The sequence below is a fragment of the Salvelinus fontinalis genome, chromosome 21 (assembly GCF_029448725.1).
Source record: "Salvelinus fontinalis isolate EN_2023a chromosome 21, ASM2944872v1, whole genome shotgun sequence".
In the NCBI taxonomy this organism is placed as follows: domain Eukaryota; kingdom Metazoa; phylum Chordata; class Actinopteri; order Salmoniformes; family Salmonidae; genus Salvelinus; species Salvelinus fontinalis.
This window is the reverse complement of record NC_074685.1, coordinates 35,001,972-35,023,168: the sequence shown is the minus strand read 5'-3', so window position 1 is coordinate 35,023,168 and position 21,197 is coordinate 35,001,972. Positions and strand designations below refer to the sequence as shown.

Genomic DNA, 21,197 nt, shown 5'->3' with positions numbered 1-21,197 from the left:
GAATGTTCCTAGAAAATTACCAAAATTGAAATTAAATGTAACCATGTTTGAACTTTTAGGAAACACTCTTCTAAAGTAATGAAATATTTTTTAATACTAATACTGTATATTTTGTCAAGTTCCTGAAATATGTTGAGAATGTTCCAAAGCCAAGCATCTATCCTTGGGTTTGGAACATTCCCAGAATGTTGTGGGAAGGTTGTATGCAAAATAACCATGGGACAACCATGCTCTCACAAAGCTCTTAGAAACGCATGGTCCTTAGAATGTTATGTGCTAGCTGGGCGATTTCCAATTTAATTTCCATGATCATTTCAGAATAAATTCCTCACCTTGTCTGACTGTGATGGTTTCATGCTCACAAAGTAGCCTATAGGCCTACAACATCCCATCTCTCATTTAATTGGACCCACTTTACAATGGTAAATAGATAAACTATTTAAAGTATTTTGCTCTGTGGTCAGATCCATTTACGTTTAGTTTTGTTGCTATTGTGTATATATGCGCCTGAATAGCTTCATGTAATTGTAATTGTCACACGTAAACGATATTTAATATAAACATAATACACAATACATATTTTTATAACCATTGCTGAATAAATTCCTTGCCACCTTTTCTGGTCATGATGGGTTCATATTCCCGAAGAATCTTTAGTCTTCAACAAATTACCATCTCTCATTAAATTGGGCCTTTTAGAAGGGCTATTATTTCAAATATTTAGCTCTATGCATCAGAAAGCGAGTAAGGTTTATGACATACAGTAGAATTGAACTGATGAACAGGCAGTTTATATTTTGCTTTGAAGTTTTTAGGCCTAGCAACCACTGTAGTTTACATTTTTGGGGGTAATAGACATACTGGATACGTTTTCAAAATTAGTGGGCATTGTAGCATATTTAGGTTCGGAAAAAGTTCATGCAAAACTCTATTGAATTCAAATCTGTTTACAGTTCCACAATAATTTGCAATCTTTTTTTCTATCCTGGAAACTGTCAGATAAGCTACAGCAAATGTCACTTTAAAAGTTAAAAACATTCTGCCAACACCTCCAGAGGCTATTTCCTTTAGAAACCGTCTTGGCCTAACTCCAATACTTCCAAAGTATACAGCAAATAGGGGTTTTACTGTCAACATCCTGAACAAAAATGCAAACACAACATGCAACAATTTACAGTTCATAGAAGGAAATCAGTCAATTGAAATAAATTCATTGGGCCCTAATCTATAGATTTCACATGACAGGGCAGGGGCGCAGCCATGGATGGGCCTGGGAGGGCTAGGTCCACCCACTGGTGTGGATTCTCTGGCAACAGCTCTGTTGGAAATTCCTGCTGTCAGCATGCCAATTGCACATTCCCTCTAAACTTGAGAATTCAGTGGCATTGTGTTGTGTGACAAAATGGCACATTTTAGAGTGTCCTTTTATTTTCACCAGCACAATGTGCACCTGTGTAATGCTGTTTAATCAGCTTCTTGATATGCCACACCTGTCAGGTGGATGGATTATCTTGGAAAGGAGAAATGCTCACCAACAGGGTTGTAAACAAATTTGTGCACAGAATATGAGAGAAATAAGCTTTTCTGTGATATTTTATTTCAGCTCATGAAAAATGGGACCAAAACTTGAAATGTTGCGTTTATATTTTTGTTCAGTATAAAAGTTGAATAATGGCATTTTTCTGGCGTTGTTTTAATGCTTGTTCATGCATGCACAGTTTCAGGACGGGTCTGATTTATAACAGAAAACATGCTTATGGGTGGTGTGCCCCAAGTAGATAAATCTCAATATATTTGTATTTGCGCAGTTTTTTTCTCCAGAAATGGCACACACAGATATTTAGTGTGAAATGTAGGCTATGCAATGGTTATAAATGAGGCCCCTGGTTTACACAGGAAGCCAATTCTGATATCCTTTGTCACTAATTGGTCTTTCGACCAATCAGATCAGCTCTGAAAAGGAGCTTTGACGTGAAAAGATCTGACGTGATCGTCTGGCTGTGTAAACGCAGCCTACTATGACCACTCTTGTTGCTGGGCTGAAAAGAGAAGCATTTCTCAATGATTCGACTCCATCTACTGTTCAAAGGCTGCGTCTACACAGGCAGCCCAATTCTGATATTTTTTTCCTCTCCACTAATTGGTATTTCGACCAATCACATCAGATCTTTTCACATCATCTCTGTGTAATTGTAAAGCACCAATATCACACACACATGTTGTGAATATATGAATATGTAGCCTAGTCTAGGATTACTTCAAATAAATGCTTTTATGATAGAGAAACAGTGAAAATTAAGTTCTAACTTGGAAAGAATTTAGAGGATATAGGCCACTATAAAAAAAACAACCTTGCACTTTGCTCTTATAATGTTTTAAATAAATATTTGAGACATCAGTCCCAGCAGCCAAACAACGGAACGCGCGCATCATGGGGAGCGTACGCACTGTCGCGCAGGCTACAAGCGATTAGCAACCGAGGCGTTCGTGGGTTGAAAAACATTCAAGAAATAAACCGTGTAGTTGGTGCAATAGAAGTAAAATAAACTGCCTACGTGTCATCGGCAGGATTAAGGTGGGTTTCCGATTATTTCACGAACAACACAATGTATTTTAAATTTGAGATATTTGTAGATTGTTGCGGGAGTGTTTGGAGTCCTGAAACGCACTGGGATGAGATGGTTGGTGTGGCCGTTGTTTCGGCCCTGCCGACGAGGGGAAGCATCACTTTAGATAGGATTAAAGAATGGCTCCCTGAGAACAGCTACCATTTTCGAATTTTAAATGTACGTATGGGGTGTTTTTGAATTTAGGACTGTGTTGGATGGATATGTGTGGGTAGGGCCGGTGTTTTCACAAGTGGCGACATCCAAGAGCACTGTAAGGAATTTGGAAGTGGAATCTTAAGTATCAGGTGACGTGCTGTGGGAAATCAGGATTCGCAGAAGATTAGGTCCGAAGTTATTGTTCGTTCACCTGGGTTACTAGATCTAATTGCATTTCGCATATTGTTTGTTTGATGAACTTCGATAGGCCTACATAGTGGCACGTTTTTGTTGAATCGGCCCTAACACTGCCACGCCTCCTATAACCTACGAGAGATCATAAAGTTGATGTGCGTGTGTATTGTACTCTTCTCGTTCACCAAGGCTAAATTATAGTATAGGAGATGGGTCCCTCTTCTGACGTTTCACATTATTGCCACCAGATAGGGCTAGGCTACTTAGAAACTTTAGCACAGAGTGAACGTCTGGTTAAGGAATGTTATGTACCTTCAGAGAGGTGTGTGCTTATATATCAATTTCCCAGAAGGGATGTGTGAGGGTATGTAATGAAAGTAATCCATTATGTTACAGCAAGCAAAACAATGTTACTATCACGTGTGTTAAAACAAACAAAACTGCTAAAGATTTTACACTTTGACATTGGTATTTGTCTGAGTGCACACACTATTAACTTTGTGTGGTGGGTATAGGGCTACATCTGCTGTGTGACATCACACATTCAATTCAATTCAAGGGGCTTTATTGGCATGGGAAACATGTGTTAACATTGCCAAAGCAAATGAGGTAGACAATACACAAAAGTGAAAAACAAAACTAATTAACAGTAAACATTACACATACAGAAGTTTCAAAACAATAAAGACATTACAAGTGTCATATTAAATATATACAGTGTTGTACAAATGGTTAAAGCACACAAGTTAAAATAAGTAAGCATAAATATGGGTTGTATTTACAATGGTGTTTGTTTTTCACTGGTTGCCCTTTTCTTGTGGCAACAGGTCACAAATCTTGCTGCTGTGATGGCACACTGTGGAATTTCACCCAGTAGATATGGGAGTTTATCAAAATTGGGTTTGTTTTCGAATTCTTTGTGGATCTGTGTGATCTGAGGGAAATATGTGTCTCTAATATGGTCATACATTGGGCAGGAGGTTAGGAAGTGCAGCTCGGTTTCCACCTCATTTTGTGGGCAGTGTGCACATAGCCTGTCTTCTCTTGAATATGTACCTATGAGCAAGCTCTGAGGCCTGGACTGGGTGTCTGTTTCCTGCTCTGCCCCTATAGACCAGTGTTATGTAACATATATGCTACACACAAGTGCACAGCCCCATGCACACAAACGTGCAGTCGAGAGTTAACTACATCAGGTATTTACTGTGTGTGGTGTGGATAGGTATACGTTGTGCTTTTGTTTCTATTTGGTGGTTTGATGGTCAGTTTGGATTAGATGTTTTTAGTGCAATTAGTGTGGAGCTCTTTTGGCCTTTGTCAAATAAAATAGTATTTGTAACATGCTCTGAATACAACAGGTGTAGTGTAGACCTTACATTGAAATGCTTACTTTACAAGCCCTTAATGAAATAATGCAGTTAAGAAAAATATGTGAAGTAAGAAATAAAAGTAACAATTAAAGAGCAGCAGTAAAATAACAATAGCGAGGCTATATACAGGGGGTACCGGTACAGAGTCAATGTGCGGGGGCACCAGTTAGTCAAGGTAAAATGTACATGTAGGTAGAGTTAAAGTGACTGTGCATAAATAAACTGAATAGCAGCAGCATAAAAGAGGGGGGGGGGGGGCAGCAATGTAAATAGTCTGGGTAGGCATTTGATTTAGATGTTCAGGAGTTTTATGGCTTGGAGGTAGAAGCTGTTGAGAAGCCTTTTGGACCTAGACTTGGCGCTCCGTTACCGTTTGTCGTGCGGTAGCAGTAGAGAACAGTCTATGACTAGAGTGGCTTGAGTCTTGGACAATTTTTTGGGCCTTCCTTTGACACCGCCTGGTATAGAGGTCCAGGATGGCAGGAAGCTTGGCCCCATAGATGTACTGGGTCGTACGCACTAACCTCTGTAGTGCCTTGCGGTCGAGGCCGAGCAGTTGCCATACCAGGCAGTGATGCAACCAGTCAGGATGCTTTTGATGGTGCAGTTGTTGAACCTTTTGAGGATCTGGGGACCCATGCCAAATCTTTTCAGTCTCCTGGGAGGGAGAAGGTTTTGCTGTGCCCTCTTCATGACTGTCTTGGTGTGCTTGGACCATGATAGTTTTTTGTGATGTGGACACCAATGAACTTGAAGCTCTCAACCTGCTCCACTACAGCCCCATCAATGAGAATGGGGGCGTACTCGGTCCTCCTTTTCCTGTAGTCCACAATCGTCTCCTTTGTCTTGATCACATTGAGGGAGAGGTTGTTGTCCTGGCACAACACTGCCAGGCCTCTGACCTCCTCCCTATAGGCTGCCTCATTGTTTTCGTTGATCAGGCTGTTGTGTCATTAGCGAACTTGATGATGGTGTTGGAGTTGTGCCTGGCCATGCAGTCATGAGTGAACCGGGAGTACAGGAAGGGACTGAGCACGCACCCCTGAGGGGCACCCGTGTTGAGGATCAGCATGGCTGATGTGTTGTTACTTGGGTTGCACTTTTTTATATTCAGAGGTGGAAACTCTGTGGGAATATATGGGAATTAATATTAACACCATTTAAATGTAATGTTTTTTGCATTGAATATATTTACCATATCATATGGAGACAAACAAACCTTTTACCTTATCATAAGTAGACATAATTGCAAATGATGAAATCCTTCCAAAATAAGTAATAAAAAAACGATTTAGTTACGAATTGAACTTTAATTAAATGAGTTGACTCTTCACATGGGATGATTTCACTGAACAACAAAAGGGAAAATTGAATGATCCCCCAATGATCCGTCACATCTCCCAAAATGTTTTCAACATACGTCTGTAAAATTATAGTCTAGAAACTAAAGCTTTGGTTGTCTTCCTCTCAGGCTTCCATGTCTTCTCCCTGGACCTCCTCAATGTCCACCTCTTGAACATCAGATTCTGAGGCCTCATCTTCACTGTCAATTTCCAACCTTACTGAGGATGGCTCGTTGTCAGGCTCAAAAAGCCTCAAATTTTCCCGGATGGCCACCAATTTTTCAACCCTTGTATTGGTCAGCCTGTTGCGTGCTTTGGTGTGTGTGTGTTCCAAAACAAGGACCAGTTGAGCTCTGAGTCGGCTGATGTTGGTGGGATTTGAAAGATGATTGAGGCAACAGGGGAAAGAGCCTCGGAAGCATAAAGTCCATTCCACCAGGTGGCTGATGAGATATGTTAGCACGACTGCCATATTGCATCTCCATCCCAAAGCCCTTGCTTGGAAGTGTACTTCGCCAGACTGCCAAGAACCTTGCCCTCATCCAGGCCAACGTGGCGAGACACGGTAGTGATGACACCATAGGCATTGTTCATCTCTGCACCAGAAAGGATGCTTTTGCCAGCATACTTGGGACCCAACATGTACAGTTGAAGTCGGAAGTTTACATACACTCAGGTTGGAATCATTCAAATTCATTTTTCAACCACTCCACAAATTTCTTGTTAACAAACTGTAGTTTTGGCAAGTCGATTAGGACATCTACTTTGTGCAATGCACAAGTACATTTTCCAACAATTGTTTACAGACAGATTATTTCACTTATAATTCACTGTATCACAATTCCAGTGGGTCAGACGTTTACATACACTAAGATGACTGTGCCTTTTAAACAGCTTGGAAAATTCCAGAAAATGATGTCATGGCTTTAGAAGCTTCTGATGGGCTAATTGACATCATTTGAGTCAATTGGAGGTGTACCTGTGGATGTATTTCAAGGCCTACCTTCAAACTCAGTGCCTCTTTGCTTGACATCATGGGAAAATCAAAAGAAATATGCCAAGACCTCAGGGAAATAAAATGGTAGACCTCCACAAGTCTGGTTCATCCCTGGGAGGAAGGTACCACCTTCATCTGTACAACCAATAGTGCGCAGGTATAAACACCATGGGACCACGCATCCATCATAACGCTCAGGAAGGTTCTGTCTCCTAGGTTCTGTTCTGTCTCCTAGAGATGAACGTACTTTGGTGCGAAAAGTGCAAATCAATCCCAGAACAGCAGCAAAGGACCTTGTGAAGATGCTGGAAGAAACAGGTACAAAAGTATCTATTTCCACAGTAAAACAAGTCCTATATCAACATAACCTGAAAGGCCGCTCAGCAAGGAAGAAGCCACTGCTCCATAACCACCATTAAAAAAAGCCAGACTACGGTTTACAACTGCACATGGGGACAAAGATCGTACTTTTTGGAGAAATGTCCTCTGGTCTGATGAAACAAAAATAGAACTGTTTGGCCATTATAACCATCCTTACATTTGGAGGAAAAAGGGGGCGGCTTGCAAGCCGAAGAACACCATCCCAACCGTGAAGCACGGAGGTGGAAGCATCATGTTGTGGGGGTGCTTTGATGCAGGAGGGACTGGTGCACTTCACAAAATAGATGCCATCATGAGGGAGGAAAATTATGTGGATATATTGAAGCAAGATCTCAAGACATCAGTCAGGAAGTTAAAGCTTGGTAGCAAATGGGTCTTCCAAATGGACAATGACCCCAAGCATACTTGCAAGCAAAGTTGTGGCAAAATGGCTTAAGGACAACAAAGTCAAAGTGTTGGAGTGGCCATCACAACGCCCTGACCTCAATCCTATAGAAGATTTGTGGGCAGAACTGAAAAAGCGTGTGCGAGCAAGAAGGCCTACAAACCTGACTCAGTTACGCCAGCTCTGTCAGGAGGAATGGGCCAAAATTCACCCAACTTATTGTGGGAAACTTGTGGAAGGCTACCTGAAACGTTTGACCCAAGTTAAACAATTTAAAGGCAATGCTACCAAATACTAATTGAGTGTATGTAAACTTCTGACTCACTGGGAATGTGAAATAGGTAATAGCTGAAATAAATCATTCTCTACTATTATTCCAACATTTCACATTATTAAAATAAACTGGTGATCCTAACTGACCCAAGACAGGGAAATTTTACTAGGATTAAATGTCAGGAATTGTGAAACTGAGTTAAAATGTATTTGGCTAAGGTGTATGTAAACTTCCGACTTCAACTGTACCTTCTGTGGTACAAGGTCATTGACTGCCTTCAGCTCATCTGCAATGTAGAGACCGGTGTGTCTTCCCTGTCTGTGCTCTTGTAGAATACTGGTTAAGGGGTGTAGATGATGTAGTCAATTATTCCTTGCCCACGAACATTCGACCACCCATCAGAGATGATTGCAATACAGTCTGCTTTCTCTATGATTTGATTGACCTTCACATGAACTCTTTTGAAATCTGCATCGAGCAAATGAGTAGATAAAGCATGTCTGGTTGGAGGGGTGTATGCTGAGAGAAAGAACATTCAGAAATCTTTTCCAATACACATTACCTATGAGCATCAGAGGTGAACCAGTTGCATACACAGCTCGAGCAAGACATTCATCAGCATTTCTCTGACTACGTTCCTCTGAGTCCAAAAAAACGTCTGATTCCAGGAGGACCATGAGCTGTTGCTATCGATAAGGTGTCTGATTCATCATTTTCACCTCAAATAGAAGTAGAAGGACTTTTGTCAGAGGTTGCTTGTTGTGAGCGCTTAGGGAACTTTATGGACATGGCCAGATGATGCTGCATCTTTGTTGCATTCTTCACACATCATTTGGCACAGTATTTGCAAATGTGCACAGCTTTTCCTTCTACATTAGCTGCAAAGAAATGTTTCCACACATCAGATAGTGCCTGTGGCATTTTCTTGTAAAGATTAGAATAAAACATTTAAAATACAATTCCATGTACAGATAAATAGTTAAGCAGTTAGTTTAAACAACTCCTTTTGAAAGAAATGTTTTTAAATGAAACGTATGGAAACAGGTGAATTAACACTGCTCAGTTAGCAGGCTCAAGCAAGCTAAAACCCACATGGTAGCAAAAACTAACTAGCAGAAATTGTTATAAATGATTTAAACAGACTTTGTTGTAGGCTACTATTTACTAGTTAACAAGAAAGCATATGTCATAAAATATATTCACCCCACCCAGTATTTTAATCAAAACTTACCTGAAAGCATGTAGTCCTTGGCTCAGACAGTGTAGTAGTGTGGGCTCAATAGCATCTCATTAGTGTGCAAGATCTTGAGATTAAGCTGTACATGTGATGGAAGAATGCACTGTGCATGCAGAGGGTTGCAATTCCATTGAATTGGGGATAGTTTAACCAGAATATGCCGCAAGACCTAGAATTGCCTTGTGTGTCTCACAAAAAAATGTTCACTGTTATAAGCTAACCTTTTTGATGAATTTAAGCAAAATTCCCGGTCTTAACTTTCCATGGACCATTTCTGGAAAAATATAGTTACCTACCCTTACCACATGGGGGCGGCCCGTCAGGAAGTCCAGGATTCAGTTGCAGAGAGAGGTGTTTAGTGGAGATGAAAGTTTAACGTGAATTCACATCTCCACTGCACATAGACACACTACATAAGATCACTTACACACAGACTTCTCCATTTCCAAGCAATAACAGCAGTAGGTTTTCCTCAAACTATTCAGAAATGAATACATCAAATCAAATGTTATTTGTCACATACACATGGTTAGCAGATGTTAATGCGAGTGTAGAGAAATGCTTGTGCTTCTAGTTCCGACAATGCAGTAATAACCAACGTTTAATCTAACCTAACAATTTCACAACTACCTTATACACAGAAGTGTAAAGGAATGAAGAATATGTACATAAAAATATATGAATGAGTGATGGTACAGAACGGCATAGGCAAGATGCAGTAGATGGTATCGAGTACAGTATATACATATAAGATGAGTAATGTAGGGTATGTAAACATAAAAGTGGCAGAGACTCTGGGTTTGCCCCCAAGGCTCTGTCGCAGCCGGCCGCGACCTTAAAGTGGCTGGAGTTGAGTCAGTATGTTGGCAGCAGCCACTCAATGTTAGTGGTGGCTGTTTAACAGTCTGATGGCCTTGAGATAGAAGCTGTTTTTCAGTCTCTCGGACCCTGCTTTGATGCACCTGTACTGACCTCACCTTCTGGATGATAGCGGGGTGAACAGGCAGTGGCTCGGGTGGTTGTTGGCCTTCCTGTGACATCGGGTGGTGTAGGTGTCCTGGAGGGCAGGTAGTTTGCCCCCGGTGATGCGTTGTGCAGACCTCACTACCCTCTGAAGAGCCTTACGGTTGTGGGCAGAGCAGTTGCTGTACCAGGCGGTGATACAGCCCGACAAGCTGCTCTCAATTGTGCATCTGTAAAAGTATGTGAGTGCTTTTGGTGACAAGCCAAATTTCCTCAGCCTCCTGAGGTTGAAGAGGCGCTGCTCCACCTTCTTCACAACGCTGTCTGTGTGGGTGGACCAATTCAGTTTGTCCGTGATGTGTACGCCGAGTAACTTAACTTTCCACCTTCTCCACTGTCCCATTGATGTGGATAGGGGAGTGCTCCCTCTGCTGTTTCCTGAAGTCCACGATCATCTCCTTTGTTTTGTTGACGTTGAGTGTGAGGTTATTTTCCTGACACCACACTCCGAGGGCCCTCATCTCCTCCCCGTAGGCCGTCTCGTCGTTGTTGGTAATCAAGCCTACCACTGTAGTGTCGTCTGTAAACTTGATGATTGAGTTGGAGGTGTGCATGGCCACGCAGTCGTGGGTGAACAGGGAGTACAGGAGAGGGCTCAGAATGCACCCTTGTGGGGGCCCCAGTGTTGAGGTTCAGCGGGGTGGAGATGTTACCTACCCTCACCACCTGGGGGCGGCCCGTCAGGAAGTCCAGTACCCAGTTGCACAGGGCGGGGTCGAGACCCAGGGTCTCGAGCTTGATGACGAGTTTGGAGGGTACTATGGTATTAAATGCTGAATAACCTACTATAGTTACGCTGAGATTAACTGCCCCTGCTTATTAACTGCCCCTGCTTATTAACTGCCCCTGCTTATTAACTGCCCCTGCTTATTAACTGCCCCTGCTTATTAACTGCCCCTGCTTATTAACTGCCCCTGCTTATTAACTGCCCCTGCTTATTAACTGCCCCTGCTTATTAACTGCCCCTGCTCATTAACTGCCCCTGCTCATTAACTGCCCCTGCTCATTAACTGCCCCTGCTCATTAACTCCCCCTGCTTATTAACTCCCATTTCCCCAGTGTGACAGGAGTGTGTAACATGTGAGCAACCATAAATGGTTCACAGGAGCAGCACAACATGTCAGCAGGGACCAGGGCAGGTTTTTTTAACACCACACCCCCACCCTGGCCTAATGGAGCACACAACAAAGCTCTGGAATGCCATGGTAAAGTTATGTGGGTGGGGGAACTACTCAGAGTGTGTTTATGATGTTGATGTGTGTGTCTGTGCGAGAGAGAAAGAGACCTACCCCAAACCTGGATCATATTTTTATTTGACCTTTATTTAACTTGTCACGTCTGTTAAGAACAAATTCTTAGTTAACCCACTGTTCACTGGTAGGCCGTCATTGTAACGGCCTTGTTTAGAGGCAGAACGACAGATTCTTACCTTGTCAGCTCGGGGATTCGATCCAGCAAACGTTCGGTTACTGGCCCAGCGCTCTAACCACTAGGCTACCTGCTGCCCCATGTAGGCGGGGCGCTGAGCCCCCTGAGGTTATAGGTGTAGTGACCCCGTGCCAGCACAACCCCAACATGTTCGGTTCTCTAACCACTAGGCTACCTGCTGCCCCATGTAGGCGGGGCGCTGAACCCCCTGAGGTTATAGGTGTAGTGACCCCGTGCCAGCACAACCCCAACATGTTCGGCTGAAGCCAGTTGGAACCAAATCATTCTGGTCAAGAAAAGGGCTAACATGCTGACCAGACTGCACGCAATTTGATTTTTGTCTACCCAGATCAGGACACGCAGGTTGAAATATCGAAACAAACTCTGAAGCAATTATACTAATATGGGGACAGGTCCAAAAGCATTAAACATAGATGGCAATTTAGCCAGCCATCTTGCTGCTAGCTCACTTGTCCTGGGATATAAACATTGGGTTGTTTATTTTACCTGAAATGCACAAGGTCTTCTACTCCGAAAATTAACGGTAAACCAAATTTGTTTCCTTTCGTCTCCTCTTTCCTTCAGGCTTCATCTTTATATGGCAGTTGGCAACCAACTTTAGGTCCATTACCACAACTGACTGGAGTGTGGACCTCAGTTTCTTTCAATCATGCTCCTAAAAATGAGGAGATGGGAGAGGCGGGACTTGCAGCACGTGGAATGTCACAAATGGAACCAAGTTCTAATTTAGCGCCTGGCCACGCAGACGCTGGCTGACCCATGCAATGATTGAATAACATGTATGTGTAAATGTATTTTGCAATGCGAGCGTGGTCAGCATGTAAGGGCTAGAGGGGGAGCACAGTTGTAGTGCTAGCTTCAAGAAGAAAGGCAGTAGGGGGCTGCCTCAAGTTGAGGGATGCCTATAGGGAAACGCACTCACCCAAAGTAACTAACATGTCATAAGGGCTGTAATTACATGATGACCCCAAGGTCTGGACCTCTGTAAAAAAAAAAATATATATATATATATATATAATTTGAGAAAAAAAAGGATAAATGTGGACACAATCAATTACGGGTCAACATCTACAAATATTACACCCAGAGTTGATCAGAACCCAGAAAGCTTATATTCTTGATCGGACTGAGTTTTAATTGTGTCTGCCTCTTTGCAAATGAGTGGAATCATGAACAGTGGTTTGTTTCGCCTGCATCCCCCGGATTTGCCTCAGCAGCACATTCACCATTCTCCCAAATGGCTAACTCTGCTCTCTAGTGGCACAGGCTGAGTGCCTGAGACATGAAACGAACTACCCCAGCTCGGGATGGCTCAATTGGGCAACTAGAGACGCTGCTGACTGTCTGTTGGCGAGATGCCAGACAAAAGGCCATTTTAAAACAGTCCCAAGACTCCTGCAGTGTCTACAGCAGTGGCGATTTTAGCGTTGTGGTAGGCATGCCAGCAAAGCCACAGTGCATTAATTGCACTATAACGGTGACGAACGGTGCCCACAAACGGCCTACATAAAGCTGTCCCAACATCTTACCACTGCTACACCTGGCTATCAGCAGAGCCTTGTCTGTCAGAGAAATAGTTCATTCAACCTCATTTACTACCTTTAAGCAAGTCAGCCATTTTTCTTTTGTTTTAACAAATGTGGTTTCTAATGGTAATTGAGATGTACAAACTATTGCATAAGGGGACAACAAGCGGATAAGGGGCAATCCGTAATTTTGATTAAGACATTAATGGGCGAGCCAGGACAGACGTAGTCACCTATTTTAACCCTTTTGAAATGTAAACCAAAATAATTCAGAACATGGGACATTCTTACTGTGTTCTCCTTGTACTCCAAGGATAAATAAAGGGGGCGTATAAGCCGTATTAATGCTCAATGACTACATTTCCCTAAAACAGGGTATAGGCTACATGGGCTACTAACATCTTACTACACAACATGGACTGAGTATTACTTTCTTAGCTACAGTATGCATATTACATCATTTATAAAGCAGCATACGGGGCCTCCCGGGTGGCGCAGTGGTCTAGGGCACTGCATCGCAGTGCTAACTGCGCCACCAGAGTCTCTGGGTTCACGCCCAGGCTCTGTCGCAGCCGGCCGCAACCGGGAGGTCCGTGGGGCGACGCACAATTGGGCTAGCGTCGTCCGGGTTAGGGTGGGTTTGGCCGGTAGGGATATCCTTGTCTCATCGCGCTCCAGCGACTCCTGTGGCGGGCCGGGCGCAGTGCGCGCTAACCAAGGGGGCCAGGTGCACGGTGTTTCCTCCGACACATTGGTGCGGCTGGCTTCCGGGTTGGAGGCGCGCTGTGTTAAAGAAGCAGTGCGGCTAGGTTGGGTTGTGCTTCGGAGGACGCATGGCTTTCGACCTTCGTCTCTCCCGAGCCCGTACGGGAGTTGTAGCGATGAGACAAGATAGTAATTACTAGCGATTGGATACCACAAAAATTGGGGGGAAAAGGGGATAAAATTTATAAATTTTTAAAAGTTATAAAGCAGCATACAATACATTTTTGGATTCACCGTGTTGTGCTGTGCTTTCTTGAACATGATCTGTCCAATCAAAGCTACTGTAGACATAACGTGATTTGACGCCATTTTATTTGTGGCCAATGACCTTGAGCCGCCTTTGATGGGCACTTCTAATGTAACTCTATGGCAGCACCCAAGGGGCTAGAATTTTCTAGCGCTTCCCTTGGACTTGGCAGTGACGTAGTGTCCCCATGAGTGACAGAACGCTGAGCCAATGACGGCGCAGCACTCTATTTTCTGCCTGCTGGCCCCATCACCACAAAGCACTGAGCTAGGCTGAAACAGCTGCATTTTAGAGCCGCCTTACAAACGTGTTCTCCTTTTCATTTTCTTGAGTATGTGGCTTTAACTTAATTATATATATATTTTGTTACATTGTTTGCAAACTGATATGTAACACGTATCATTGCCAAAATAAAATGCAAAACAGGCAAGCCCCCCAAAAATAGAAAAAAATACATTTGACTGGTCGCCGCCGGTCTACAGATATCCCCCAAACAAAAAAAGAAGAGTGCACAACTGGTAAATAGTCGCTCATACAGTGCCTTCAGAAAGTCTTCGCACTCCTTGACTTTTTCCACATTTTGTTGTTACAAAGTGGAATTAAAAGGGATTTAATATTTATTTTTGTCAACGATTTACACATTGCCCTGTCAAAGTATTCAACCACCTGAGTCAATACATGTTAGTACCACCTTTGGCAGCAATTACAGCTGTGAGTCTTTTAGAATTTTGCAAACTTCAAACTCTGTCAAGTTGCTAGACAACCATTTATAAGACTTGCCATAGATTTAAGTAAAAACTAACTAGACCACTCAGGAACATTTTATTGTTGTCTAGGTAAGCAACTCCGGGGTATATTTGGCCTTGCGATTTAGGTTATTGTCCTGCTGAAAGGTGAATTTGTCTCTGTCTGTTGGAAAGCAGATTGAACCAGGTTTTCCTCTGGGACTTTGCCTGTGCTTAGTGCTATTCTTTTTTGTTTTATCCCCCACAAAAAACTCTAGTCCTTGCTGATGACAAGCATACCCATAACATGATGTAGTCACCATCATGCTTAAAAATATGGGGTGTGGTACTCTGTGATGTGTTGGATTTGCCAACATAATGCTTTGTATTTGTGACAAAGTGAATTTCTTTGCAGTATCACGTGTTTTTAGTGCATGTTTTGGAGTATTTGTATTCTGTTCAGGCTTCCTTCTTTTCACCCTGTCAATTAGGTCGCTATTTGTGGAGTAACTCCAATGTTGATCCATCCTCAGTTTTCTTCTATCACAGCCATTTAACTCTAACTGGTTTCAAATCACCATTTGCCTCTTAGTGAAATCCCTACGCGATTTCCTTCCTCTACATCAACTGAGTTAGGAAGGACGCCTGTATCTTTGTAGTGACTGGTTGTATTGATACACCATCCAAAGTGTAATTAATAACTTCACCATGCTCAAAGGGATATTCAATGTCTGCTTTTATTTTTATTTTTTTTACCCATCTTCTAATAGGTCCCCTTCTTTGCTAGACATTGGAAAACCTCCCTGGTCTTTATTGTTGAATCTGTGCTTGAAATTCACTGCTCGACTGAGGGAACTTACTGTGGTATGCAGAGATGGGGTAGTCATTCAAAAATCATGATAAACACCATTATTGTACACAGAGTTAGTCTCTGCAATCTCAGACTTGTTAAGCTCATTTTAACTCCCGAACTTATTTAGGCCTGCCATAACAAAGGGGTTGAATACTTATTGACTCAAAACATTTTATCTTTTTATTAAGTTGTAAAAAGTCAAGGGACGTGAATACTTTCTGAAGGCACTCCGGTCAATCGGGTGTCTAGCAGCAGTGATTCTTGTTGAGTGAAAACCTGAAACTGGGGGAAACAAAAACATGAAAAAACAACTAAATGGAATATGTGGAAAAAAACAAAACAGAATCAGGCAACAAAGTGTCTGAATGGGGGTTCTAGTAGCCTGTTGGTTGTGTGACTCCTCCTTTTAGTTCTCAGTCTTCTGTCGTTTTTCTGTGTCGTCCTGGTAGTGTGAGGCTGACAGATCAGGGGTGACAGACAGCCACAGAACATCTCAGGATGGCTGGGACTACTGCCAACTCTCTGGGACGGGGGGGAACCTGTGTGTGTGTAGGCTAGTGTACGTGCGTCCGAGAGAGAGTGTTTGCCTGTACACCAATTTGTGTGGTTGTCTGCACCCCTTGAAAGCCTCTGGTGTGTGTCTCTGGTGTGCGCCTCTGAGTTGTGACAGTGTGTGAGGGGTCAGTCTGTAAACTGGCAACAGGCCAGCGTCACAGAAGACATGAACTGGTTTTCATTAGTGCTGATGTGTGTGTGCTTCGGCTCACGGGAACAGGCCCCGAGCCCGACTAAAGTCTCTCCTCCGGTGGACGTGGTCCTTCCAGAGTCTAATAGGAAACCGGTGAAACAGCATTGGTAGAAAGCACACACACACTCTCTTTTGCTCATAAAACATACTGTGCAGTAATATCTAACTTATCCTGAAGGGGAAATATTGCCTCATAACATTTAGCACAATGGACCCATTTGTTTTCAATTTCCATATCTGATTATTTGAATGTTCTTTTGTTTGTCCCTTTAATTCAATAGCTGACTATTCATCTATAACATATAGTCTTGATCTCCTTCATATTAATAATCATCATGTGAGGGACCTTTCTGCAATAAGACCGTGGTGACTGTCATTTCTAGATACTATAAATAGTACGATTTAATTTGCTGACAAAATGTCAGTGTTTTTCCTCCATCCTCTTCAGTATGCATGTGGTTGGTTGTGTAGTGGCCAGATGGAAGTAGCCTGTTCTCTATTGTAGTCCATTTTGAGGGTTCTATACACAGGTGTTTTGTCCTTCAAGGGAGGGCAGCATTGGAAGTGTGTCACTGAAATAAGCATTTGACTGTTAGTCTACACCTGTTTGCGAAGCATGTGATGAGTAAAATAACAATTGATGTCACGGTAACATCAGAATCGCATGTATTTTATTGTGCAGGCCTTGTCTGATGACTGAGCCACAGAGTTTGTATTTCAGCACTTAATGCATTGTGCGACTCCATTTTCATTGATTTGGGTTTATTTTGGATATGAAGAGGTGGTTTTACGTTGGGCCTAGGGGAAGACTGAATACAGGTGTAAAGTTAGGCTTGTTTTAAAATAATCCATTCCCAGTGCGTTCAACAATGGGACCAGACATTGTATATTTTATTTGGCATGATGAGTGACCCTGTGACTCCTGACCTTTGCCCTGTAGGGATGGAGTTCCCTGTGGACGTGTTGGATTCAGTGAGGCAAGAGGAGGAGGAGCAGGCAGCAGAGGGCTACATGACCCAGCTGCGATACGTCAGCCCCGACAAGACCGAGAGCTTTACCCTGCCCAGCCACAGAAAGGTGTGTACTGGAGGTCAACCGATTATGATTTTTCCACACCGATACTGATTATTGGAGGACCAAAAAAATCCGATACCGATTCATTTTTTACATTTTATTTATTTGTAATAATGACAATTACAATAATACTGAATGAACACTTATTTTAACTTAATATAATACATCAATAAAATCAATTTAGCCTCAAGTAAATAATGAAACATGTTCAATTTGGTTTAAATAATGCAAAAACAAAGTGTTGGAGAAGAAAGTCCAATATGTGCCATGTAAGAAAGCTAACGTTTCAGTTCCTTGCTGAGAACATACGAAAACTGATTGTTCCTTTTAATAGGAGTCTTCAATATTCCCAGGTAAGAAGTTGTAGGAATTACAGGACTGTTTCTCTCTCTACGATTTGTATTTCATATACCTTTGACTATTGGATCTTCTAATATACTTCCGAGCGAGATGGCTGCCTCGCTTCGCGTTCCTTGGAAAATATGCAGTATTCTGTTTTTTTATGTGTTATTTCTTATGCCGTTCTGTACCATCACTCATTCATATATATCTATGTACATATTCTTTATCCCTTTACACTTGCGTGTATAAGGTAGTAGTTGCGGATTTGTTAGGTTAGATTACTTGTTGTTATTACTGCATTGTCGGAACTAGAAGCACAAGCATTTCGCTACACTCGCATTAACATCTGCTAACCATGTGTATGTGACTAATAAAATTTGATTTGATTTCTTATAGGCACTTTAGTATTGCCAGTGTAACAGTATAGCTTCCATCCCTCTCCTCGCTCCTACCTGGGCTCGAACGAGGAACACATCGACAACAGCCACCCTCGAAGCAGCGTTACCCAGGCAAGGGGAACAACTACTCCAAGTCTCAGAGCGAGTGACGTTTGAAACGCTATTAGCACGCACCCCGCTAACTAGCTAGCCATTTCACATCGGTTACACCAGCCTAATCTCGGGAGTTGATAGGCTTGAAGTCATAAACAGCGCAATGCTTGAAGCATTGCAAAGAGCTGCTGGCAAAATGCATGAAAGTGCTGTTTGAATGAATGCATACGAGCCTGCTGCTGCCTACCACCGCTCAGTCAGACTGCTCTATCAAATCATGGACTTAATTATAACATAATAACACACAGAAATACGAGCCTTAGGTCATTAATATGGTAGAATCCGGAAACTCATCTCGGAAACAAAACATTTATTTTTCAGTGAAATACGGAACCATTCTGTATTTTATCTAACGGGTGGCATCCATAAGTCTAAATATTCCTGTTACATTGAAGGTTGTGCAATGTTATGTCATAAGTACGTAAAATTCTGGCAAATTAGTTTGCAACGAGCCAGGCGGCCCAAACTGTTGCATATACCCTGACTCTGCGTGCAATGAACGCAAGAGAAGTGACACAATTTCACCTGGTTAATATTGCCTGCGAATCTGAATTTCTTTTAGCTAAATATGCAGGTTTAAAAATATATACTTCTGTGTATTGATTTTAAGAAAGGCATTGATGTTTATGGTTAGGTACAGTCGTGTAACGATTGTGCTTTTTTCGCAAATGCTCTTTTGTTAAATCATCCCCCTTTTGGCGAAGTTGGCTGTCTTTGTTAGGAAGAAATAGTCTTCAGAGTTCGCAACGAGCCAGGCGGACCAAACTGCTGCATATACCCTGACTCTGTTGCAAGAGAAGTGACACAATTTCCCTAGTTAAAAGAAATTCAAGTTAGTAGGCAATATTAACTAAATATGCAGGTTTAAAAATATATACTTGTTTATTGATTTTAAGAAAGGCATTGATGTTTATGGTTAGGTACACGTTGGAGCAACGACAGTCCTGTTTCGCGAATGCACACCGCATCGATTATATGCAACGCAGAACACGCTAGATATCAACTATGTGTAGTTAACTAGTGATTATGATTGTTTTTTATAAGATAAGTTTAATGCTAGCGAGCAACTTACCGTGGCTTCTTACTGCATTCGCGTAACAGGCAGGCTCTTCGGAGTGCAATGTAAAGCAGGTGGTTAGAGCGTTGGACTAGTTAACCGTAAGGTTGCAAGATTGAATCTCCGAGCTGACAAGGTAAAAATCTGTCGTTCTGCCCCTGAACAAGGCAGTTAACCCACTGTTCCTAGGCTGTCATTGAAAATAAGAATGTGTTAACTGAATTGCCTAGTTAAATAAAGGTGTAAAAAATAATAATTTAAAAAAGAAATTGTTAATCGGTGTCCAAAAATACCGATTTTCTGATTGTTAACTTGAAATCGGCCCTAATTAATCGGCCATTCCGATTAATCGGTTGACCTCTAGTGTGTGTGTGTACACACACACACACTGTTAGTTTAGTCAACTCTAACCCCATGTCACTCTCTCTCTCCCTCTGTCAGATCAGTATCGGTCTGTGTAACGTTGGTTTTGTTCCCATCTATGGAGGAGACCTGAAGCACAAGGTTATGGCCCTGTTCTCCCCAGATGATCAGCTCACAGGTACACAACACTATTACCCCCCCCTCCACACACACAACCTCGGCACAGTCTGAAAACCCATCCCGAGCCCCCCTGTCCCTATCCTTTGACACAGTCAGAGTGTAAGCTGATAGTTTCCACCACTTTGATACTGTAGGTATAAGCTCTTTTGTTTGAAACGACCAGCCTACACACATCCGATCCCTTCAGATCTACTAGAGTTTAGGTTATGGTCTGGGGGTTTATATTTCCTACAGCGTAAGTTTGGATTCTAACCATATGTCATACTCATCGAACTCTATTCTCAATGTCTCCAGCGGTAGCTCTGTACCTGGCAGGACAGTGGTGGTCAGTAGAGGACATCCTCAGAACCTCAGACCCCTCCAGAACTGGCCTGGTCAAGGTACACACACACTACAACACAAGATTAATGTAAAGCTAGCACATTGAAACACACAAATGCACTCTGTGGAGGTAGGATATTGGTTTTGTCTGGTGTAAGGAGAAGCTCAATCTGACACAATGTGAGGGGACACACAGGATTAGGGCTGTCCCCGACAAAAAAAAAACCTCGGTCGACCGAAAGTTGTCTGTCCAATCAATTGGTCAAAATTTTTAAACGTGAATTTTAACCTTTTTATATAGATCCACACTATGTGTTTTTAATAAAGTCAACTATAGGCCTATGTATTGAGATTGTCTGGTGCTTTAAGTGCACTCTGTGATTAAATGAGACACAAATGACTCAAGAGGGAGCCAGAGATCAAGATAACCAGAATACCAATAACAAAACTCAGTTTCCTGTGCCAGTGAGCTTGGGACAGACACAGCTGTAGGCTATTTGCGCAAGGGATAAGAAATCATCAGGTAGGCCTTTTTATGACGTTTTCATTGGATCAGAGTATGACATTTCTCCCTTTCACGCAGAGTGGGAAAGGAAGAGAACTGGTAAGTAATTTTTTTCCCCCAAATACTTTGAGGAACTATTGTCATTCTCAATGGATGTAAAACAGACTTAGTTTGTTTGATGGGAAGAACACATTACTTTGAAGCTCCACAGCTCATTAGTGGTGGTTCGTTAAGCCAATCCAAAATACTATCAGATTCCTAAATAAGCACATTTTATATGCAGGCCAGGTAGCCTATAGGCCTAATTCTATCCATAGTCATGTGCGTGTCGTTAATTGACATGAGCGCTCCAAACAAAAGATGATGACTAAATTGACAAAGGTCATACAGTGCAGTCGGAAGGTATTCAGGCCCCTTGACTTCTTCCACATTTTCTTACGTTAGTCTTATTCTAAAATGGATAACATTCATTTTTTCCTCATCCATGTACACACAATATCCCATAATGACAAGCCAAAAAT

General features: G+C 42.3%; 1 protein-coding gene across 5 annotated transcripts in view; it reads left to right on the top strand.

Moving 5' to 3' along the window:
• The first annotated feature begins 2,229 nt into the window (after positions 1-2,229).
• LOC129818760 (soluble lamin-associated protein of 75 kDa-like) overlaps positions 2,230-21,197 on the top strand; it is a 32,421-nt gene continuing 13,453 nt past the window's right edge. Inside the window, exons 1-5 of one of the 5 annotated variants that reach the window (XM_055874971.1) lie at positions 2,230-2,575; positions 5,802-6,349; positions 17,224-17,360; positions 19,749-19,848; positions 20,145-20,230. In XM_055874971.1, coding sequence (XP_055730946.1) covers positions 6,127-6,349; positions 17,224-17,360; positions 19,749-19,848; positions 20,145-20,230 — 546 coding nt within the window. In that variant the 5' untranslated portion in view covers positions 2,230-2,575; positions 5,802-6,126. Of the gene's footprint in view, positions 2,576-5,801; positions 6,350-17,223; positions 17,361-18,095; positions 19,849-20,144; positions 20,231-21,197 lie in introns of those variants that run through there. The other 4 variants (XM_055874970.1, XM_055874973.1, XM_055874972.1 and 1 more) reach the window with 4 other exon arrangements.